The 22,500-nt window shown below is 35.9% G+C and overlaps 1 protein-coding gene across 11 annotated transcripts in view; it reads right to left on the bottom strand.

Annotated features, from left to right (window-relative positions):
* The window catches only part of LOC144965293 (furin-like protease kpc-1), a 157,915-nt gene that overhangs the window by 89,072 nt on the left and 46,343 nt on the right, over positions 1–22,500 (bottom strand). For all 11 annotated transcript variants that reach the window (XM_078900494.1, XM_078900496.1, XM_078900486.1 and 8 more), the window contains exon 4: positions 7,044–7,172. In XM_078900494.1, coding sequence (XP_078756620.1) covers positions 7,044–7,172 — 129 coding nt within the window. The remainder of the gene's footprint in view (positions 1–7,043; positions 7,173–22,500) is intronic.

Here is a 22,500-nt window from a genome sequence, read left to right as displayed (position 1 = left end):
GAAAGAAAAACACAAACAAACAAAGAAGAGGGAAGGCAAATATCAATAGTGGTGATTTCCCCCAAGATATTCGAGTTAGAACAGACAAATGGAAGGAGTAAAAACACACATTATATGTCTATCGTATTAGAGGGTCTACTCTAATGACTAATAACGTTTCTAAATTCAAAATCCAGAGGATAACATACGTAACATTTAGCAGAAAAATGTTCATCCATGTTATTCAATATGCTGTGTCCTCATTAAATTACCACCAATTATATCGTATATTGATTAAATTGTGAAATAAAAACGGTACCAAAGCATTAATGACACATACTGATCATTAACCACTTAATTGCAGTACTCGGGGAAAGCTCGTTTTTTAAAAATTAGCCAGAAAACCAGTACTTCAAATATTGATTGATTTAAATGACCCTCATCTTGGCAAAAACTCTCAAACCTGGAACTTTGCGTATTTTTAATACGAGTTTTTCCAAATACGACAGTTGACTGGTTAAAGCTTATTTTCAATAAATATAGCAATAATATCAACTATAACATTTTTTTAAAGTAATGAATCCAGGTAACATTACTACCCTCAACCTAGTTTTAATCCTTTATCATCGCAGCGGTTTTTCATTAAATACTTATTTCCGTTAATTAAAAAAATACCTGCATTAACGTTGGGATAGGGCGAATGCCTTTGGGGCAAATAAACATTCCTGGGGTTATAAAATTAACTCCTTCATTACCAGAGTTCCAGAAATGTTGTTACTTCCGGATTTCAAATGATTTCCCTTTCATCGAAGCGCCTGGCTGCGATCAACAGAATTCCACGTTATTTTCATCCTTTTATCTGAGATTCAATTATCTGCCCGTGTCTAAAAATATAACAGAATTCCTGAATACCGACAGCAACATGTAGCCTTTTGATATCCTCCAATATTGATATCTTACTTGTTGAAGACGATGACAAATCTGAGTAATAATGTTTGTTTAAGAAAACATTGGCCGTTCGGGATCAATCGTACTCTTAAATATCATTGCTTTCTTTTTCTTTTTGGGTTGCTTAAATTCAACTAATCTCGACATGTTAATGATTGTTGTTTGTTTGTTTTTTTGTTTTTGTTTGATTTTTTTTGGGCGGGGAGGTGGGGGGGGGGGGGTGGCGGGGGTTGGTCCTATTTCAGAAACACTTTAAAATTAGGTACCGTATTTAAAATAATCTAAATGTCTTTAAAAGAGAATAATTCCATAAAAACAATTAAAACAAAAAACTTTTTTAAAAAATGATGATTATGACAACGACGACGATACTGCTGCCGATGATGATGATGATGATGATGATGATGATGGTGGTGGTGGTTACAAACGAACAAGCAAATAAAATAAAAACAGTCACACACACAAAGTCAAAAAAAAAAAAAAAGGAAGAAAGAAAGAAAGATAAAAAGACCAATCTTGGAGAGAAAAGAAGAAGAAAAAACTTTTCAAGCCATAAAATTTGGATAACAAAATACATGAATAAGAAAGGGAAGCATAGCATTACCCCCCCCCCCCCCCCCCCCCCCCCCAAAAAAAAAAAAAAAAAAAAAAAAAAAAAAAAAAACCTACTCATTCTGTTAACAGCCGGTAAGCAGGTTGTATAAATCACTAAATCTAAGCACCTAACAAAACGAAAGCAAGATCGAGGAATCTTAAAATCATCACTCAGACTCAAAAGATAGTGGAATTGCGAAGGTGTCAGCCTCTGATGCACGCTCAATAATCTACCAACAACGATTGGAATTTGAAGGCAATATCAACGAAAGCCAAAAGATTCCATTAAATAAAGCAATACTTTACTATCATCCAGGTGACATCAAGTTAGATAACAGGTGGTGCAAAACCAATCAAAGCGGAAAGCTTGATAAAAAAAAAAAGAAAAAAAAAAAAAAGATAATACCCCCCCCCCCCCCTCCCCTTCGCATTAAATAGATATGTAAGAGTAAGATTGAAAGGGAAAATAAAAGCTGAAAGTATGCGAAATCTTTCAAGTAATTTGATGGACTTAATTTTATTTTGCCCCACACAGTCATCGCAATAATCATAATAATAATAATAATAATAATAATAATAATAATAATAATAATAATAATAATAATAATAATAATAATAATAATAATAATAATAATAATAATAATAATAATAATAATAAAGAAATAAAATGAAAAAAAAAAACACATTTAAAAAAATGAAACAACAATTTAAAAGCCGCCTAGTATTTCATTCTCTCGTCTGCAATTGGTTGACTATATTAGAATTGTGTATAGAATTGCGTTTTGGGTGACATGGTAACGTGACTTCGTTGTCATTCCAACCGATGTAGCGGTATCGATTTTTCGTGGATCGTTTAACAATATCAGTTACGTTACATAAAATGTTTAATGTCAGACTGCAAACAAACGTTATAATATATTCGATTTAAAAAATTACTTCTTTTAGAGTAGCAAGGATTTAAACCACTATGCATTCTCAGGAAGCAATGACGATCAGGATCCACTGACTATAATAAGGAAAAAGGGGGGTAACATTTTGACTTTTCCGTATTTACCGGCCGACAGGGCCGTGTGGGTAAAGCATTGCATTGCAACCTTGGGGACCAGAGTTCCAGCTCCGCTTTCGCAATCTCGGTGTTTTTCCTTCAAGAAGAAACTTCGCCCCTCTTACCTAATACAAGACGCTGCAGTGCGGCTAACGCCTGGGCTTCGCAAAGTGTAGGTTTGAGAGTTTTTGCCAAGATGAGGGTCATTTATGATCACTCGACGCTTGAAGGACGAGGTTTTTTGGCCAAATTTTGAAATATGGGTTTTTCCAGAGTACGATAGTGGGATATCTCGGTCCTTTCAGAAGACAGACCGTAAAGAAAATGTTTCCCCTTAAGATGAATGAGGGAAATATTGTCTATTTATCTAGAGGTCAGCATCATAATGTGATTAATTCGACTTCGAGATACGAAGAATTCCAAAGGAAAAAAATAAATAAACAAACAAATTAATTAACAAATAAATAAATAATAAATAAATAAACCAAAAAAATATAAATAAATAAATAAAAATAAACAAATAAATAAATAAAATAAATAAATAAATAAATAAATAAATAAATAAATAAATTGCGAGCGTACATTTCGAATTGAGTGCGATCAATGCAGCAGCTGGGGGGGGGGGGGGGGGGGGGAAATGGAGGGGGATGTTTCAGCATCAGAGGTGCGACATGGTTAAACTATTTATTGTGGACACGTTCCGGGTAGCTATTCGGCGATTTATTGGTACTCGCCCTGGGATGACAATAAAATGCATGTTTCGAAATCAACAGGTTGCATAATGCCTTTAATATTGTCTGAATACTACACGCTATAATCTCCTATCCATCCTATGTTCCATTACAAAGACATACTTCATACGTACGTAAAACTTAAACTGACCATAACAATCGTATTCTAGTGACAAGGCAAGTGTCATAAATTCTTTTGATTTAAAAAAAAAGTATTTATTCATTCATTCTTTCACTCCAAAAATCAATAATTCATTCACTCACTCACTCAATCATTCCACTTTATTTAGTAACACTTATTTCTTGTTGTTTATCAATGTAAATGTTTTCTTTATGCAGAAAATACTTTGAACAGATTGGAAATAAATACTCATCTATCAATACTCTTCTTTACAATCATTGACTTAACGTGAAAAAAAACAAAAAACCCCCAAAAAAAAAACACAAAAAAAAAAAAACCAAAAAAATAAAAGAAACCAACCAATAAATCCCCCCACAAAAGCAAACAAACAATCGTAAATATGTGCATCGGATTTGAAATAAATAAATGAATATAATAATAAATACTTCAATAGATAAATAAATAGCGTTTTCCAATTTTTAAAATATTTTTTTTTTTTTTACTTTACTCAACTTGCTATAAAATGTCTCATTTATTCCACAAACAATTTAGATGGAAATAAAAGTGCTAAATAGGGCTGTTGTAAGACCTCTTTAAATTTAACTATACGTCTTATCCAAGCCCCAAAAGGACGTGGTTAGAGGTACCGACTCGATCAGTGACGTAAAATCTTATGAAGTGAACATTTTTTTAAAGTGAATACAACAGCTTCAAAGGCAGAACAAAGAAAGAGTTTTTGTTTAATGCTGATGTAACGTTTAGGTTAGCTTGTTTGAGACCCACAGTCTCAAAACGGTATTATATCAACTGGGTGCTTCAAATGAAAACTGAATTCATAACCAATATATATATATATATATATATATATATATATATATATATATATATATATATATAAATTAATTAATTAATTAATTAAATAAATAAATAAGGACAAATCAAGTTCATTAGTATCCTTTATCAAGGATATTGAATACATTTTCTCCCACTAAAATTATGTTATTTCTGATTATTTTAATTTTCAAATCACTTTTGCAGACCTAGTTCATCTCGACATAAATTCACATTGAGGCAAAAGGGGTCATGGTAACTTCTCGCAGGCTAGTAGTATTTGCTTTAAGGAATCAAATGCCACAACCTGGTTGATGGGTATGTAGTAGAGCATAAAGCGGCTAATGAAGAGACATCGCAGTAATCCCGTCTAGACATTCATTTGCGTGACATGATAAATATAAACAACTTTTAACCAATTAACTCGTCTTTTTTTTTTTTTTCTTCTTTTTTTTTTTTAATTTGGCCAGAAAACTCGTCTTTCAAATATCGATCGATTTAAATGACCCTCATATTGGCAAAAACTCTCAACTTCGCGAAGTCCCAGGTTTGAGAGTGTTGCCAAGATGAAGGTCATTTAAATTGACCGATATTTGAAGGGCGAGCTTTCTGGCCAACTTTAAAAATGCGAATTTTTCCACAGTACGGAAGTTAACTGGTTAAACCTAGACATAGGTAGGTCACAGAGCCGTCGTTAAACTGACAATTTCGATAGAACTCATCATCCGTGAGACGGCAGCGGCAGAGATGCGAAGGAGTAGGTGGATGCCATGAGAAAAACTGCCAGAAGCAACACTCGCCGATGGTGACACTTTGAAGATCAGTGTGACATAACAGTATCCTAAATCAAAACTTTAAAGTTCAAAGCAGCATAGTGGTGGTTTGAAGGAGGAGGAGGAGGAGGGGGAGATTGGTGGAGGGGGAGGAAATGATGGTGAGGGAAGAAGAGGAGGCGAGAAGAAGAATAATGAGGGGGATAGATATATAGATATAAATACTTCTTTTCTTTTTCTTTTCTTTTTTTTTCTGAGAGTGAGTGAGAGAGAGAGAGAGAGAGAGAGAGAGAGAGAGAGAGAGAGAGAGAGAGAGAGAGAGAGAGAGAGAGAGAGAGATCAACCTTCCAAATGAAAACTTATTACGGTCGCCGATTAAATGGTATCGATATAATAAAGAATGACGGTATGAGATCATGTAAACGATGTCACATCGATAATTACGATATCGCGATCGATATTAATAACGTACCCAGAATATTCGGATAATATACGCAAATTGAGTGTAATCGTCAGCGAGCACCCTTCATGCGCCGCAATCCTTAATCTGATACCTGTTATTCAACCGGTAGAAAAAGGCACACAAAATGAATAAATGAATGAATGAATACGATTCCAAAAGTGCATAACATGAAAAACACAATAAACGCGCGCGCGAAAAATCACACACACACACGCACAGACATACACACACACACACACACACACACACACACACATATACACACTCACATGCTCGCCATACAAAACATAAGACTTGAATGACAAGAGGGAAATAAATAAGTTTAGTGTTTACTATATCAAAACAACTTTAATCGAACCGCGATCTATCAACATGAAATTAAACTCCTGTTGCCTCTTCTCTTTCACCAGGATTTGGCGCAAACAAATCTCTCAGCAGCCATCAACCTGTTAACTGCCGTACTATGGGGAAAAAATCGAATTGTAAAACTCGTCTTTTAAATATCGATCGATTTAAAAATGACCCTCATCTTGGCAAAAACTCTCAAACGAAGTGTTTATGTTTACGTGCGTCTGAGTATGAGCGCGTGAGTGCAAGCCTAAGCGGGTGTTTACGGGGATGAGCGTTAAATGTTACATAAAATTCCATTTTCAAGTTGAAGCGCTAACCGTCAAAATAATTAACGCGCTCACGATTACTAAAGAGTGTTGTGAGTGACATACAATAAACTTTATAGCTTCGTTAACACAATTAGATTGTAGATAACAAAACATTTGAGTATTTCTTTACAATGATACATTGCTGTTTGTGCCACAGAGCAGCCCGACGGATTGTTCTAGGTAAGACGAAATGTGTGCCACGCTATTTTAAAGGAAAAGTATTTGTTTGCGACGTTTGCTCCTTGATTGAGTATTAAATAACGAAAATAATACTGACTTTAAAACAAAATTTGTTTAAGCTCATTATCTTATATAAGCGTGTTACGAGTTTGATTTTGTAGTGTTAAGCATTTTGCGGCACTTATGACTTTCTCTACAAATATGTAAAAATTGAACATACAAAATAAATCCTATTCCCATTATATACAAGCACAGATGTGATCCTAGCCCAAACCCAGAAAAAAAATGTTTACGTAAAACAACAAATCGTCATTTTTCGCTTCTATTCATAACCTGCAGTGGACAGAACGAAAGTCCTAAATTCCGTATCGGATATTATACATGGTGTAAATCGCTTTCGAGTTAGATTTGATAGAAAAATCTCTATATAAAAACTAACACTGAGGGGTCCAGATAGATCAGTGGTAGAGACCTCGCCTGAAATACGAGGGAATGGAACTAATATTGATCCCGTGTCCAGTCGATAATCTTTCTGATCCACATGACCACCAAGCAGTGATTGGGTAGTTGAGTCTGTTAGATCTGGCGGAAAGTACTTTGTGATAAAACAACGTCTTAACAGGGATTCCATAAATTGCCCATGTCTGATTAACAGTACATAAAACTCCGGCTAAATGAGCCTTGTGGCTCTGAAAAACATTTTCTTTGGTGGTACTTACGTAGTTTCGCCTAAGATCCGGATGGTCTTTCTCGATGCCATCGTCTAATATAGTAACAACAACTCCTTTCCCTGTATAGCCCATCTCCCATGCTTTGTGAACGTTCATATCCAAACCTTCACCACGATGCTGGAGAGGGAATAGAAAAAGTATATTATTATTAAAAAGCTGTAATGTCTTCATTCATTTGAATGCAGTTGTGCTTATGTAGTGCAAATAGCAGTAATAATAATAATAATAATAATAATAATAATAATAATAATAATAATAATAATAATAATAATAATAATAATAATAGTATTAGTAGTAGTAGTTGTAGTAGTAGTAGTAGTAGTAGTAGTAGTAGTAGTAGTAGTAGTAGTAGTAGTAGTAGTAGTAGTAGTAGTAGTAGTAGTAGCTGCAACGGCTGCTGCTGTTGTTGATGATGATGATGATGATGATGATGATGAGGAGGAGGAGGAGGAGGAGGAGGAGGAGGAGGAGGAGGAGGAGGAGAGGAGGAGGAGGAGGAGAGGAGGAGGAGGAGGAGGAGGAGGAGGAGGAGGAGGAGGAGGAAGGGAGGATGGTGATGATGACAATGATGATGATGATGTTTATGATGATGTTGATGATGATGATGATGATGATGATGATGATGATGATGATGATGATGATGATGATGATGATGATGATGACGATGATGGTGGTGGTGGTGGTGGTGGTCAAGTATGTGTTATGGCTCCAATGACATATATTATGGTGACGGGACAAAGTTAATGTGGAATAAATTGTATACTTCAGTTTGTGACATTTTAATCCCATGAAAACAGTGACCAAGAGGTCACTTCAGAATCACAGCGCGCACTCATCGGCTGGCCTATTTAATTCCACATCAAATTCCCACGACATTTACGCCCCTCTTCAACCAGTACAGTTTAAGTAAACATTCTCGATTGCTTCCATTCAGAACATTTCATCTACTGTCATTCAAACCTTTTCTTATCATAACAAGCATACACAAATACACAATTTTTTTCATTTCACATAATATAAACTATTACTATTTAATAAAAATCCATTATTTTTTACCGTTTGGGTTGTTTGTGTTTGTTTCTTTTTAGTTTCAATATAGGCTTCTCATCATTTGTACAATTGGTAATATTGTGTGCTGGTTTGAGAATGTAACCATTTCAACAATGAGATCAAAACAATTTGGGTTATCACATTACATGTGAAATAGGGTGAAAGTGAGTTGGAAAACGGGGAGGGGAGGTGGAAGACTCGATTTCATTACTAAAGTTACGAGAAACAAAGTAACCATAATAGTATAACATTTTTAAAAAAAACGAAAAAACAACACTGCTAGATACAATCAACACGTAAACTACTGTTATTAACCCTCATTGCCTCGGTTTTCCTTTGCCATTTTTACACCAATATGGCAATTACCATCGTACCCCTCTGACCCTTGGAAATACATTAGGGGGCCTAGTGAGCTCACGGCTGGAACTGTTGTTTCTACGTAATGCATAAATGATAACTAATGTCATTACAACGGATGAACATGATCTGTCAGCCCGCTTACAAAACGGGGGGGGGGGGGGGGGGGGGGGGGGGTGAATAATTCATTGGATGAGTTTGGACATAATTGAAATAGTGATGATAACAACAAAAAAAAATGTTACGAAATAAAACATTTCTCATAGCAGATCCTATGCTTTTGGTTTTTTTATGTTCTTGTTTGTTGGAGTTTTTTTGTTTGTTTTGTCTGTTGTTGTTGTTTGCGTTTGTGTGTGTGAGTGTGTGTTTGTATGTGTGTGTGTGTGTGTGTGTGTGTGTGTGTGTGTTTCCCTGTTTAAAAAATATCATTTGGTTTCGTTTTTTTGTTGTTGTGTTTGTTCTTGTGTGAGTTATTTCTCCTGCTTTTAAAATATCCAAAATAGGTTGAGGTGGATGAGTCACAAGACCACAGATAAATTCATTATGTAATTAATTGTCAATGTGCCTAAAGCCTATCATCATCATCATCATCATCGTCATCGTAGTGATCATCATCATCATCATTGCATCATCCCCATCACTATGTTGTGCTCCGGGAATAAGAGACGTTTGGGCGAGATAAACAAGAGCAGAACTATCAATAAAAATGTGATTGAATTTTTGTATTAAAATATGTTTGAGTACGATTTTGTGTGTACGATTGTGCGTATGATTGTGTGTGTGTGTGTGAGAGAGAGAGAGAGAGAGAGAGAGAGAGAGAGAGAGAAAGAGAGAGAGAGAGAGAGAGAGAGAGAGAGAGAGAGAGAGAGAGAGAGCGAAAAGGGGAGGGGGGTGATTCAAAAGCTGGGTGGGGTCTTTAACCTCCCATGGCAGGCAGGAGGTCACGCTGTGTTTTCTATCCCCTGTATGTTTTCTGAGTTGCTTTCTGTCTTTGTCTTGGAATGTGATTACTTACCTAGCACTGACCGGAATCCTTAATTGGGAGGGAAACAGTCAATAGTATTGTTATAGTTTTTGGAGATGATATTTGTATTCATTGTAAATCATCTCTCTGTTATGTGCTGTTACATATTTTTAGTTTTAAATATATAATGGTTTGTAAATATTTGAAGGTATTCCTCCTAGTGTGGACATGTGCTTGTGTCTGGATGAGACATTTAGATGTTCTCAAACTCGGTACACTGATAGTGCGTTCTTGGAATCTACATCTGTTCCCTATTTGAACCCTGCCCCTTTGTCTTACTTTTTCTCGTGTGCTTTCAATTGTAAATAACTTTTTTGATTACCCCATTTTCTACCATTTTGGTGGTACTGAAATGATCTAAATGTATCGCAAGCGCCGCAAAACTTCTTCTTCTCCTCCTTTAATGCTTATACCGCATTTTGAAGGGTCGCCATAATGAATGTCACATCTCCATGCTTCTCGGTTCAGCGCATCATCTTCCTCCAGGCCCAGTTCTTTCATATCATCCTTTGTCTTATCCACCATCTAGTCTTTGGGCGTCCCTTTTTCCTCTTTCCCGCTAATTGTAAGTCCAATACTTTCCTTCCCCCGTACTCCCTCTCTCGTCTCTTTACATGTCCAAACCATTTCAATCTATCTTCTCTCATCTTTATTGATACATTCTTCACTTCAGTCAACCTTCGAATTCGTTCAATTCTCACTTTATCTTTTCTTGTCCAGCCAAGTGACCATCTCAACATCCTCATTTCTGCCACCTCAACTTCTTTATCTTGTTTCTTTGTTGCAGCTACTGTCTCTAGTCCATATAACAGTGCTGGTCTTACAACGGTTGTATATATTTTCCCCTTCAGCTTTGCGGAAATTGCTTAGTCACACATTACTCCAGTTACCTTCCTCCAATTATTCCAGCCTGCCGGATCCTCTTCTAAACCTCCATCTCATTGCCCCCATCTCCTTTTATTCCTAAGTACTTGAATTAGTTTGTCTCTGGCACATCCTCTTCTATCTTTATTGGTGGTTCTGCTCTCTGTTGTCCGATGCACAAATACTCTGCCTTCGATCTGCTTACCCTTAATCTCCTCCTTTCCAACACCCGTCTCCATCCCTCCAGTTTCTTTTCCGCCTCAGCATTTGAATCATTCAAAAGTACTACATCATCCGCATACATCGTGTTCCATGGTGCCTCTCGCCTAATAGGTTCTGTTACGACATCCATTACTATTGCAAACAACAGTGGGCTGAGAGCAGACCCCTGGTGTAATCCAATTCTTACATTAAATGGACCAGTTCAGCCAATAGCTGTCCTCATCACTGTTTTGTAAAACTAAAACCCTTAAAAACAAAAACAAAACAGATGCAAAAGCTATTTTACAAAGCAATTAACATTTTCGATTACAAGAAAGCCGATACGACGTTTCAAGTTTTTGAAGACGTCCTCACTCCGATACGTTAGTGGACGAGCAGCGAACATTTCAAATGAAAGAAGCGACAGTATAAATAGCAATGTTAAGTTTGGGTACATATAATATGTAGATACGATTATCAGTTCTGGGAAATCAGAAGGAAGCTGGTTTAATATTGGGGCCGATATTTTATTATTGTTTGCTTTGGTAAAATATCGATCTGATTTGTTGATTGTTGACTGATTTGATAATTGGAAATTCTTTATTAATGTACGTTTCCAGTTTCTCTGTCAGGCACAGGTTGCATTTTCTGCATCTGTAGGGGCTGCTCTGCCTGACAATCTCCCAGGTTATTGTTGGAGTTTTATTGGTGTTTATCTGTTCCCAATAGTTCATTGCTAATTTGGTGCTTTTGGCCGATAGAAAGATAGATAGATAGATAGATAGATAGATAGATAGATAGATAGATAGATAGATAGATAGATAGATAGATAGATAGATAGATAGATAGACAGACAGACAGACATACAGACAGATAGTTAGAAAGATAGATAGAAAGATAGATAGATAGATAGATAGATAGATAGATAGATAGATAGATAGATAGATAGATAGATAGATAGATAGATAGATAGATCGATAGATAGATAGATAGATAGATAGAAAAACGGATTTACAGACAGATAGAGAGAGTGGTTTATAATATACTTCAACATTTTTATCGAAGACCATCCAAGCCTATCTAGTCCCCGTTGTACCTCGCGAGAATGAATCTACCAAAAAAAGACTCTAGAGTTAAATTGGCATACGCGAGGCACACTCTAGAGTTAGTCTCGCGGCCGTGAGGGTAACTCTAGAGTCTGTCTCGCGTCCGCCAACTTAACTCTTGAGTCTTTTTTGGCGATAGAGTCATTCTGGCGTGCTACACCGGCCAGGAGTCTGCCTTGTAATGGAAATTAATTGTCTCGGACATCGAAGCATACACCTATAACTCAACTGAACGAACAAACAAGTCTGAGATTCACAGATCTAGATAGGATACATTACCGGCAGGGTGAGTGAAGAGATAAAACGGAAGAAAGAGGGTGGAAAGACGATCCTGATTCTGTAGCGCAAAATAGTCGGGTTCTCCAATAATAATAATAATAATAATAATAATAATAATAATAATAATAATAATAATAATAATAATAATAATAATAATAATAATAATAATAATAATAATAATAATAATAATAATAATAATAATAAGAAGAAGAAGAAGAAGAAGAAGAAGAAGAAGAAGAGAAGAAAGAAGAAAAGAAGAAGAAGAAGAAGAAGAAGAAGAAGAAGAAGAAAGAAGAAGAAGAAGAAGAAGAAGAAGAAGAAGAAGAAGAAGAAGAAGAGAAGAAGAAGAAGAAAGAAGAAGAAAGAAGAAGAAGAAGAAGAAGAAGAAGAAGAAGAAGAAGAAGAAGAAGAAGAAGAAGAAGAAGAAGAAGGGAAGAAGAAGAAGTTTGTTTTATTAAGATCAAAATTGTACACAGAATATTCGTCTATAATGAAATGAGAGTAGCATCCCGCATTCAACCACTTATAACTGTGCGATCAATAATCTGAATGAGATGTAGAATGTTGTTTGGCTAGGCACTCAGCCAACGCTAATAAATACAGCCAAACATTTGAATGAACAGATAATTCTTTGCACATAAATAAAAATATAAACCAGTTGCAAAGCTAATAGATAATTTGATTATATTCCTCTAAATCAAAGAATGCATACACGCAGTACTGTCTAGGCAATATAATAATATTATTCTATATACAGTTTGATTTAATCTTTACTCATCGTTCCCCCTTCCCATCTCTCTCTCTCTCTCTCTCTCTCTCTCTCTCTCTCTCTCTCTCTCTCTCTCTCTCTCTCTCTCTCTCTCAACAGTTCACTCCTCGTCTCACTTTCCCTTCCCTCCACCCTCTAAGACTTCCGACAGACATTTCTTCATACCCAAAACTTAAATCGTTATGGCACCTATTAAACTTGGAAACTGGGGAAATTATCCTAGATTAAAAGACACATCGATACATTCATCCTTGGAGTGAGTAAATATTAACTTTCTTAAAAGAGATGCTTGAAGCAATCCTGTCGAAGGCAGTCAGACCTACTCGAGAAGACTCTTGAGATTGGGAGAATCAACCAGAGATAGATTGTTGTCCTCTCGCATCCATGTGTTTAGAAGTTTTAAGCAAACACTTTCCTGCCTGAAGCAGTGGCCTGCTAAAATATAGACTAAAAATGGATAAAACCAGATTTTTCCACTCATAGGACATATTGGACAAAATCGGATTTTTCACCCTCCATCCAGAATTGGATCTTTGAACCAACATTTTAATAGAAAAGTAATTGAGGGGGAAATGTGTTGTTTTTTTTTTCTCTCCTCTTTTTCTCTCAATAGATGAACGACCAAATAAATTTGATAATTCTACATCAGTTCGAAAGACTTTTAAAGTGATAATCTATAGAAAAGGTGTGAATATCCTGATTTGGGTACGTCCATATCTACTTCATTTTTCTTGAAATTAGAATTTGAGATTTCAAAAGATATATCTAGGATACAGGTTTTTTAAATAGTCTTTTGCATATGGTGATGCACTTCAATAATAAAGAAAAAATATTATCATGGAACTTTCTACGTATTAGAAGAAGAAGAAAGGAAGGAGGAGGAGGAGGAGGAGGAGGAGGAGGAGGAGGAAGAGGAGGAGGAGGAGGAGGAGGAGGGAGACATGAGGAATTGAATAAATGATTCGAGCACTCTGTAACCCGACCAAAACTGCTCACTTATTCAAAATCATTAACAGGTGTGAGCAAAAATATAATTGTCCTAATTTTAATTTCCTGATTAAGAACAGGAATGGGGCCAATATTTGAAATAAAACACTGGAAATAATCCCTGAAAGTAATCGCATCTCTCAATTATATGCATGTTTTCTAACAAAATAATTAAGTATCAATTTACTTAAACAAACCATATGAAAACGTAACAAAATGTTCTGTCTCAGAAAGAATGTAGATAGATATGTGTTGCATTCGAAAGAGATTTTGCTGCTAAATTGTGATAATTTTTTTTAATGAAGGGGTTGAGGCATCGATTACCGGCTCAACCTAAGCGACAATGATTGATATAGAGTTCAAACTCTGTTCTCGCGTTGTGATCTTGGGTAAGGCACTTAACAGGATAAACGCCTGTGAAAGGCAGTAACTGATAATATAATTGCAGTGCTTCAAAAGTGAAGTGGAAACGCTGTGGACGCTGAGTGGTAAATACAACAGTGAGAAGCGCATTGAGCACAGTGAAAACCGTGAAACATCAGTTAATAAAATATGTTTATTTCAGCCGAGGAAACCATCCGGATCCCAATAACTTCGAGCTGCCAGTAGGCATTTTATATCTTCATTTGCTCAAGGATCTATCGAAGATGAAAAGTTAGGGGTTTCTTTCCCTTGTGCTTTTGTGGTATGACATACGCCGGTTGTGAGCTTTAGGTTCCACATTCGAATTGCCGCCGTTTACGGTCAAATGTTTGAGCCCACGGAAAATGCCCATTATTCACTTTTTTCCTCTCCATACACATGTTTAAAACGAACAGCCAATAAAAGGAACAGAATTGACGCCACTCAGTTCTTTGTTGTTTTAGGCAGCCATTTTGATGATTACTTCTCACTAAATTATATCAATCAGACTATAAACGTTCAAGGTTACACAGTTTTCTGTGTTGATACATTGTATCCAGCTGGCGGATGTTGTGAGTATTTTATCTAAACGCTTAACATTCATTACAGGCCCAATGATTAGTCCTAGGTATTAGGCGAGGACGCGCTTTTACCACCTTTATGAGAATTCGATCTTTATAACAGCCCACATTTAATCGAATGTAATTTAACATGTGAATCTTATAAAATGATTTAATTTTCGTTGGTCTTTTATGCTGCAAATGTATGAGCCGCGCGTGTGTGCACGGGCGCAATGCCTATTTTTAAAATACGTTTATGTACACATTGATAAACAACGCTATCAGATAACTCGGATGAATTCCAACAGGACAGAGTGGGGAATAAATATCTATAGTGTGGCATCATAACATTATCCAACAACAATATCTTTGCAGTTGGGTGGTTATAATGAATAACGGTAGGCGTTCTTTATGCACATAACCCTCTCAAGTCTACAAATTGAATTACGAAATGAGGAAGAGGCGACTCCAGCTGCCCGTGTTGGATTTCAAGCATTTTATACATTTGGCCTTTTGGGATGTCAACTTGATAGACAAACATAAATAAATATGCAATGGTAACAAAATGGCAACGGCTTACTTAAATAGGAAAAGCTTTACATCTACGAAAAACATCACCATAAACCACACACACACACACACACACACACACACACACACATATATATATATATATATATATATATATATATATATATATATATATATATATATATATATATATATCAAGCAAAGCAAAGGTCTTATAACAATAAATGGCAACGAAGTGGCTTATAGGCAAGAAATTGTTGTGATGCCCATCACCTAGAGCTTAACATAAGCAACCCAAAGGAGCTAGTGATTGACTGTAGGAGAGTGAAGGAACCAATAGAAGAGTTAATATTAAAGGACCAATGAGTCCAGCAAGCTTCTAACTACCTTGGTGTAACGATTGATGACAGGCTCAAGTTGGATGGAGGTACACATGAAAATAATTAAACATAAGATGTGCAGACGTAGACGTCTAATTAATTTTTATCAAAACTTTATCAGTTTAGATTTGATAAAACCCTCTGCATGTTATCTTATATTATAGCAGTAATTCAAAGTGCCTTGTCGATTTGTATAACAGCTTGGGGAGGCAATTTCTCAGCGGTGGAAAGGAAAAAAATAAATTAAATGATTTAAAAATAATATATAAATGATTTCAATGTAGATTTTTTAAACGAGAAATTTTGTACGAGTAAAATAACTAAAATATTAAACGACCAGCATCATCAATTAAGACCATCCGTTATTATGTCGAGAAGGACTCGTCACCCGTTCTCAATCTCAACTAAAACAGAGAGACATCGAAAATATTTACTGCCGTCTAGTATTAGGCTTTCTAATACCAAGCAATAATTGTTTGATAATTGTTTTCATTTTTTACCACATAATAATGTAAACATTAACTTACTAATATATTTGTTTTGCAATCTTTTCAATGACAATTATAACTATTTTACAGTGCTGAAATTATATATAAAGCACAAATCTGGCCGTGGAAGCGCTTCTTAATTTATATATAGGCATATATTATGACATATTTCCATTATTCATTAATATTTCTATGCAAATTATAACTTCTGTACAAAAACTTCCTTTGGGGGGGGGGGGGGGGGGGTGCAATAAAGCATTATTATTGTAGCAAGTAATAGCCAATGTCCGTTTCAGACTTCACAAACGAGAACAAACTCACGGCTAATGGTTGGTTTAAGAGAGCACACGTAGGAGAGCGATCGAGGAACAAATAAAGACCGAGAGAGATGTAGGCGATGATAAGATAGCAATACGTGGTGAGTACGACAGGTTAGAAAATTGAATGAGATGATGATATGGAGGGGAAAAGGGAAACACGAGCCTGGATTTTAATAGGTGTTGTTTAAGGCGTGAGAAGATCGGATCATTTGATAAGATGTTGCAGAAACTGGTTACATAGTTTTAATAGTACAGCGTTATACCCGCGAGGAAGGGAAGGGATTGGGCTTCTTTTCATTGAACTAACGCACGACTAGTTTGACTAGATTACAATAACCAAACGATTTCACCACATTTCAAATTCAAACCCTTTCATGAAAAAGTAATGATCAGGTTGATGGATCTTATTAAAACCCGATATAAAATGCTTTGCTGACATGTGAGAATCTTATAAAAAAGAAAGTGTTTGTCGCTCTCTGATTTTTTTTGGGATGGCTTTTTTTTTGCTTGTATTGTTTCTTTCTTGCTATGTCTGGCACTGTTTCGTGCAAACATTTTCAGATCTTTATCTTACACCAATGATAGCTCCCTAATTTGTCACTTTAAGATGCACTAGCATATTCGTCAGTTAAGCTTTAAAAAAAAAACATTAAAAAAAATATTTAAAAAAACAAACAAAAAAAACTAACTAATATTGATTAAACTTTCTAGCTCTTCAAAAACCAACATGGCACATATTCTAAAATCAGATTTTTAAAAATAACATTCAAAAATGAAATTTTAAAATAAGCTAAATGTACAATAACATTAAATTAAGCACAATTTTTTTTAAAGTGTGAGAAAATAGATAAAATAGTATAACCACGAATGTGGACAAAACAATCGGAGTTTTTAATAGAGATATACTAAGAACGAGTTTATACTATACACTCAACAATAAAGAACGTGCCGTTGTGAACCTCTCAAAGAAAATAAATTCTGAAGTGTTTGCTTTTTCAACGTAAATCTCGAAACTCTCTAACCGGAGAGAGTATCGAGAAGCGAGCGATAAAAAAATCCATTATTTTCAACACGGTAGATAGTTAAAATAATACCTGCTTCAGCCATACATAAATTTATCTTTCACACCTTTGGAAGCAAAACAAACGCCCAGAATACAAACTCTGCAATAAGGTGTAGCTAATAGAGGTAATAAATGTCCAGTTGTATTATATCACATGCACAGATTGTGTTGCTAATTATTTGACGCTTGATGTGATCTGATGATGAGCGTGGCTTCTACATGGAAGACGCATCAATCCTTAGTAACAAACGTTATGGAATAACTAGATATGATGACATCACACACACTCTTTATTTTCTGTGCGGCTCTGTAGCCTTCTGTTATGACACTCGGCTTCTGGCCTGTAGATTCCTGGTTCGATCCCAAGATTAATTAAACATACCCCCGCCACCCCCACCCTCCTTTTTTTTTCAATGTATACTTTATCTCGTTAAAATGATTTTTCCTCAGTTATGTTTACCTTTGCTTATGCAAATGCTGAGTATCTCCCCCTCCTTCTGTTCCTCCCTCGGTTAACTAATCTCTGTTCTCCCATTCTCTTCCTTTTCATTCTACAATCCTCTTCTCAGCATCCTCCTCATCCTTTTCCTTCTTATCTTCTATCTCCATCCATTCCCATACCTTTCTGTTCCTCTTCCTTCTTTTTCAACTCAGAGTCAATAGTACAGCTTTTCAATGCTGATAGACGATAACATCGAAACAACACAGAAGACCAACAAAAATAACATAAAAACGCAACAACGCAATCCTTTCATTCACTATCACCCCTATAACCAGTTATTTCATTATATTATTATTTCCCTGGTATTCGCACGATGTAAGCTGATAAATGCACACAAACCAACGCCCGTCACAAAAGATGAGCAATAACAAGCGAGTCTTGCGTTCTGGTCCCTAGGTTCTGGTACAAACGAGTGGTTGTGTTGTGATCATGTTGTTTACTTGATGTAATACTTTGGTGGTGGTGGAGTAGGAGGAGGGATAGGAGGATGAAAAGGAGGAACCTGGGGAGGAGGAGACGAGCTGGTAGGAACATCAAGGAGGGGGAGCAGGAGGATGAGGAAGAGGACAGCGAAGGAAAAAGGAAATGGAGGACGACGAAAAGAAAGATGATGAAGAGGGGAAGAAATAGGAAGAAGAGGAGGAATGATGATTACGATGATGATGATGATGATGATGATGATGATGATGATGATGATGATGATCTTATAATTATGAGGAAGAGGACAAGGGAAAAGAGGAGGAGGAGGAGGAGGAGGAGAAGACTTTTTTAAACGTAAGAACAATCCATCGAATATGTTCAAAGGCTGCACAAGGGGTCGGGACCCAAAAGCAGCACTTCACGTGATGGACAAGACCTGACGACTGAAATGAAGTCTTCATAAGACGGTAAAAGAAAAAAAAAAGGGACTACGAATAACTTAATAAAACTATAAAAGCAAAATGTAGGGAGACCAAGACGAGATGGCAAGAGACTAAATGTAGAGATATAGAAATGGCTTACATCCTACATCGAATAGAAATGTACAGGAGGGTAACAGAAATAGGCAACAATAAGAAAACTTGTTCAGCATGCGAATGCATAAAATCAAAATATGGATAAACAATAAAGGGGAAAATATCAAATTCTTCATCAGTCATCGGAATATATTAAAGAGCTGTATGATGGTGAAAGACCAGTAAGAAATACAATAAAGTCAAATTTAGAAGAAAAGGTAAGACATGTTAAATTGTGTTACGTATTAAAATGAATAGTACAAGGAACAGAATAAAGCCTGAGATAAAACAGGAATAATGTCACTTTGTGGAGGGTAAAGGCACAGTCAATGTCATACATACAAGGAAACCTATTAATAGAAAGAAATTATATGAGGTAAAAAAAAAAAAGACCTTTATGTACGTTTCGCTGACTAAACTCAAATATCTGGCATTCTGGTGTAATAGATTTACTTCAAGACCTGAATGTTGATGGAAAGGACATAATGACATGTTTTGGGAACAGGTCAGCAGCAGTGAAAGTAGAAAGACGGACAGGTGAATTCCAAACCATAAAAAGAGGAATGAGACAAGGATGCGTAAATTCCTCAAACTTATTGTCCGTTTACAGCGAAAAAAATAATATGCCAAATAAAAGATATGCCAGGAATATAGAGGTCAATGGACAAACTATAAATAACATCAAATGTGCAGATGACACAATACTTGTGGCAGAGAATGAGAAAAACCCATGAGCAAAAGTAAGATTGTGATTGAAGGTGATAAATGAGTCTCGGGCCAAATGAAGGGAAAACTGAAACTATGTTCATTATCCGGAAGAAAAACGTACCATTTTTGTTGCGCAAAAGCAAATGGTAACGTCTAAAAACAAGTAAGGCAATTTAAATATCTTGGCATCATCCTTGCAGCCGATGGGAGATACCGAAATGATTTACCGGATTGGTCAAGCGAAAACAGCCTTTCAAAACACGATCGACATTTTCCGAGACAGAAACATTGGGTTTTTTTTTTACTTGTATTTTTCTTTCTTGCTTTGTCTCGCACTGTTTCATAAACACTTTTTCAGATCTTATGTCAAACACTTAAAATGAGACTTTCGCAATGCTCTAATGAGCAGACACTAATATGCTCATATGAAAAATGGATTCTGAACAGGCAGAGAGTGAAAAGAATCGAGGCGGCTGAGATGTGATTCATTATAAGAACGTTGAGAATTCCGTGGACAGAGAGAAAGACAAATAAGCAAATAATAAAGATGACGGAGTGCTCTCGAGCATTGTTAAAGAAGAAAAGAAGAAGACATGCATAATTCGTGGGACTTCTTTTACCATGAAAAGAATTTAGCAGGAAAAAGAGCACCTGGCCGGCAGAAAAGATGACAGATAATGTAAAAATAAGGCTGGGGAAAGAGAGGAACAATGACATGGTACAGAAGATGCAGGAAAGAGTGCAGTGGAGAGCATTGGTCGCCATGCAGTGAAACACGACACTCTATGAATGAAGTATATACCTATATGAAACAGTCTGAAAAGTTATATCATCACAGTGTGTAACGTCCCTTTATGTATCATATTAACTCCAAACATCTTACAAAGTATCTACCACCCGAACATAATATTTTTAGAGTATTCTGTTGGTAACTCACTAAAATCCGGACCCCATAAATCCAAATTCAAACAGGCGTGCCAGGCCTCACGATGATGATGATGTTGTCGATTTGAAGTGTAATGAATGTGGATGGAATATCGACATTTTCTGGTCTATCATTGATTTGGACGATAAAAACACGACATACGAGCTGTCTGGCCGGAGTACAATTTCTCTGAAAACTGGAACGCGTCCAGTCCATATCATCCGAATATATCGCTTTTGTTTACAGAACTCGCCCATTAATGGTTGTACCAAAAGTATGAACAGGATAATAATTCAAAAAAGTAATTCTTTAGTTCGATATCTTCGTGTATTTGTGTCTGTTTGTTTTATTGGGGGATGGGGTGTTCTTCGCTATTCATTGCCCTCTGTTGTCATATCATATACATATTTTAAACATTTTCTGACACGCGCATTATATAAGGGAATTTATTTAACTGTTTTCAAAAAATCAATAATCGCATAATATTATGTTCCACGTATGTTACAAAAAATTATATATATAACTATTCATTTTGCAAATAATCGCAATTAAAATAAATACGACTAAAAGTGCGTATGGATTATCTTTTAGATTATCGCAACTACAAAAAGGTTAAACCAAGTAAATGAAGCGAAGTAATAGGATGTAAATTTATGTGGTCACTAAAACTATAGTATGCCTAAAATTCCATAATCACGCTCAACAGAACCAGGATTTTATCCAATTCAGCAACATGTTCAAGTAAGTCTGTATTCTTCAACAATTCTAATTGTACCAGCCCCACCAGTGATCTTGTCGATTGATAAAAATGAATTTTGATGGACTCGCGACATTTTCTGGCCTTCCTTTGATTTGGACGATAAAAACGGATATAGGAGCTGTCTGGCCAGAATCCTATTTCACATAGAGTCCTGGACCGCTTCCAAGTCATATCTCGCCATCGATTTAGGTTCTAGAATTTGCTTACATAAACGCTCATATAAATCGAGAAGAAGTCGATTGAAAAAGAAAATCATATCCCTTATTCGTTTCTATCTTTTATTATTATGAAGTGGAGGTGAAAAATGGGGAGGGGGAGGGGGGGGAGGGGGAGATGATTGTTTCTTTCGGCGCTTATGCTTTAGCAATTGTTCGTTACTTTTCGTTTGTTTGTTTTTTTTGTTTTTTTAGGTTACTCTCCCAGCCTGTGATCTTGTGAAGTAAAGCTCTGTAATCTTAAACTGTGGTTGCAATAAATTTGAATTTTGGCGGGGAAAAGTATTGATTATGAATCTCACGGGCGGATAATAACAATAAACAAATAAACAAACAAACAAGAGAACCGTTGTATAACCAGCGAAAATTGTATTGATTGGTTCTGTTATGATTATTCACTCATTTATTTTTTTAATTTCTTCACTTCAACTATTTTTTTTATCGCATTTTATCTAACTTTCTTTATGCCTTTTAAAAATGTTGGCATTAAGCATGTCCCCTTTTATCCACTTTCTAAATCTAAAAATAAAAAAACGACGTTAAATTTCACACGATATTTAAAAGCGGTCCCTCTGTATTGTAGTTCAAGTGCGAAATAAGACTAAGAGAGAGAACGCCATTTTAAAATCCCCTTGTATTAAGAACAGGTTCTAGCCATTAATCGATCTAAGGGCAATTTGACAAGAAACTATTTGGTCTGCTTATCTTATAGCAAACCATCCTCTGATTTGTAGTGATTGGAGTTCGTGAGTGAGTATACAAGCGCATGACGTAGAATTATTCCATTCTCTGTGTGATATAACACGTGTCTTGTTCCCAGCATCAAAGTGATAAGGGAATAACAGATACCCTTGTGCATAAAAAACAATTTGATTACGAACGATAAACGCACAACCATCCCCGTGCAATCTACGTGCTTGGCGTAACAAATTCTGATGTGTTCAAAGGAACACAAGTAG

Source organism: Berghia stephanieae, chromosome 2 (assembly GCF_034508935.2).
Source record: "Berghia stephanieae isolate SIO BIC M18660-M18661 chromosome 2, UCSD_Bste_1.3, whole genome shotgun sequence".
Taxonomy (NCBI): domain Eukaryota; kingdom Metazoa; phylum Mollusca; class Gastropoda; order Nudibranchia; family Aeolidiidae; genus Berghia; species Berghia stephanieae.
This window is presented reverse-complemented; position numbering and strand designations above follow the sequence as displayed.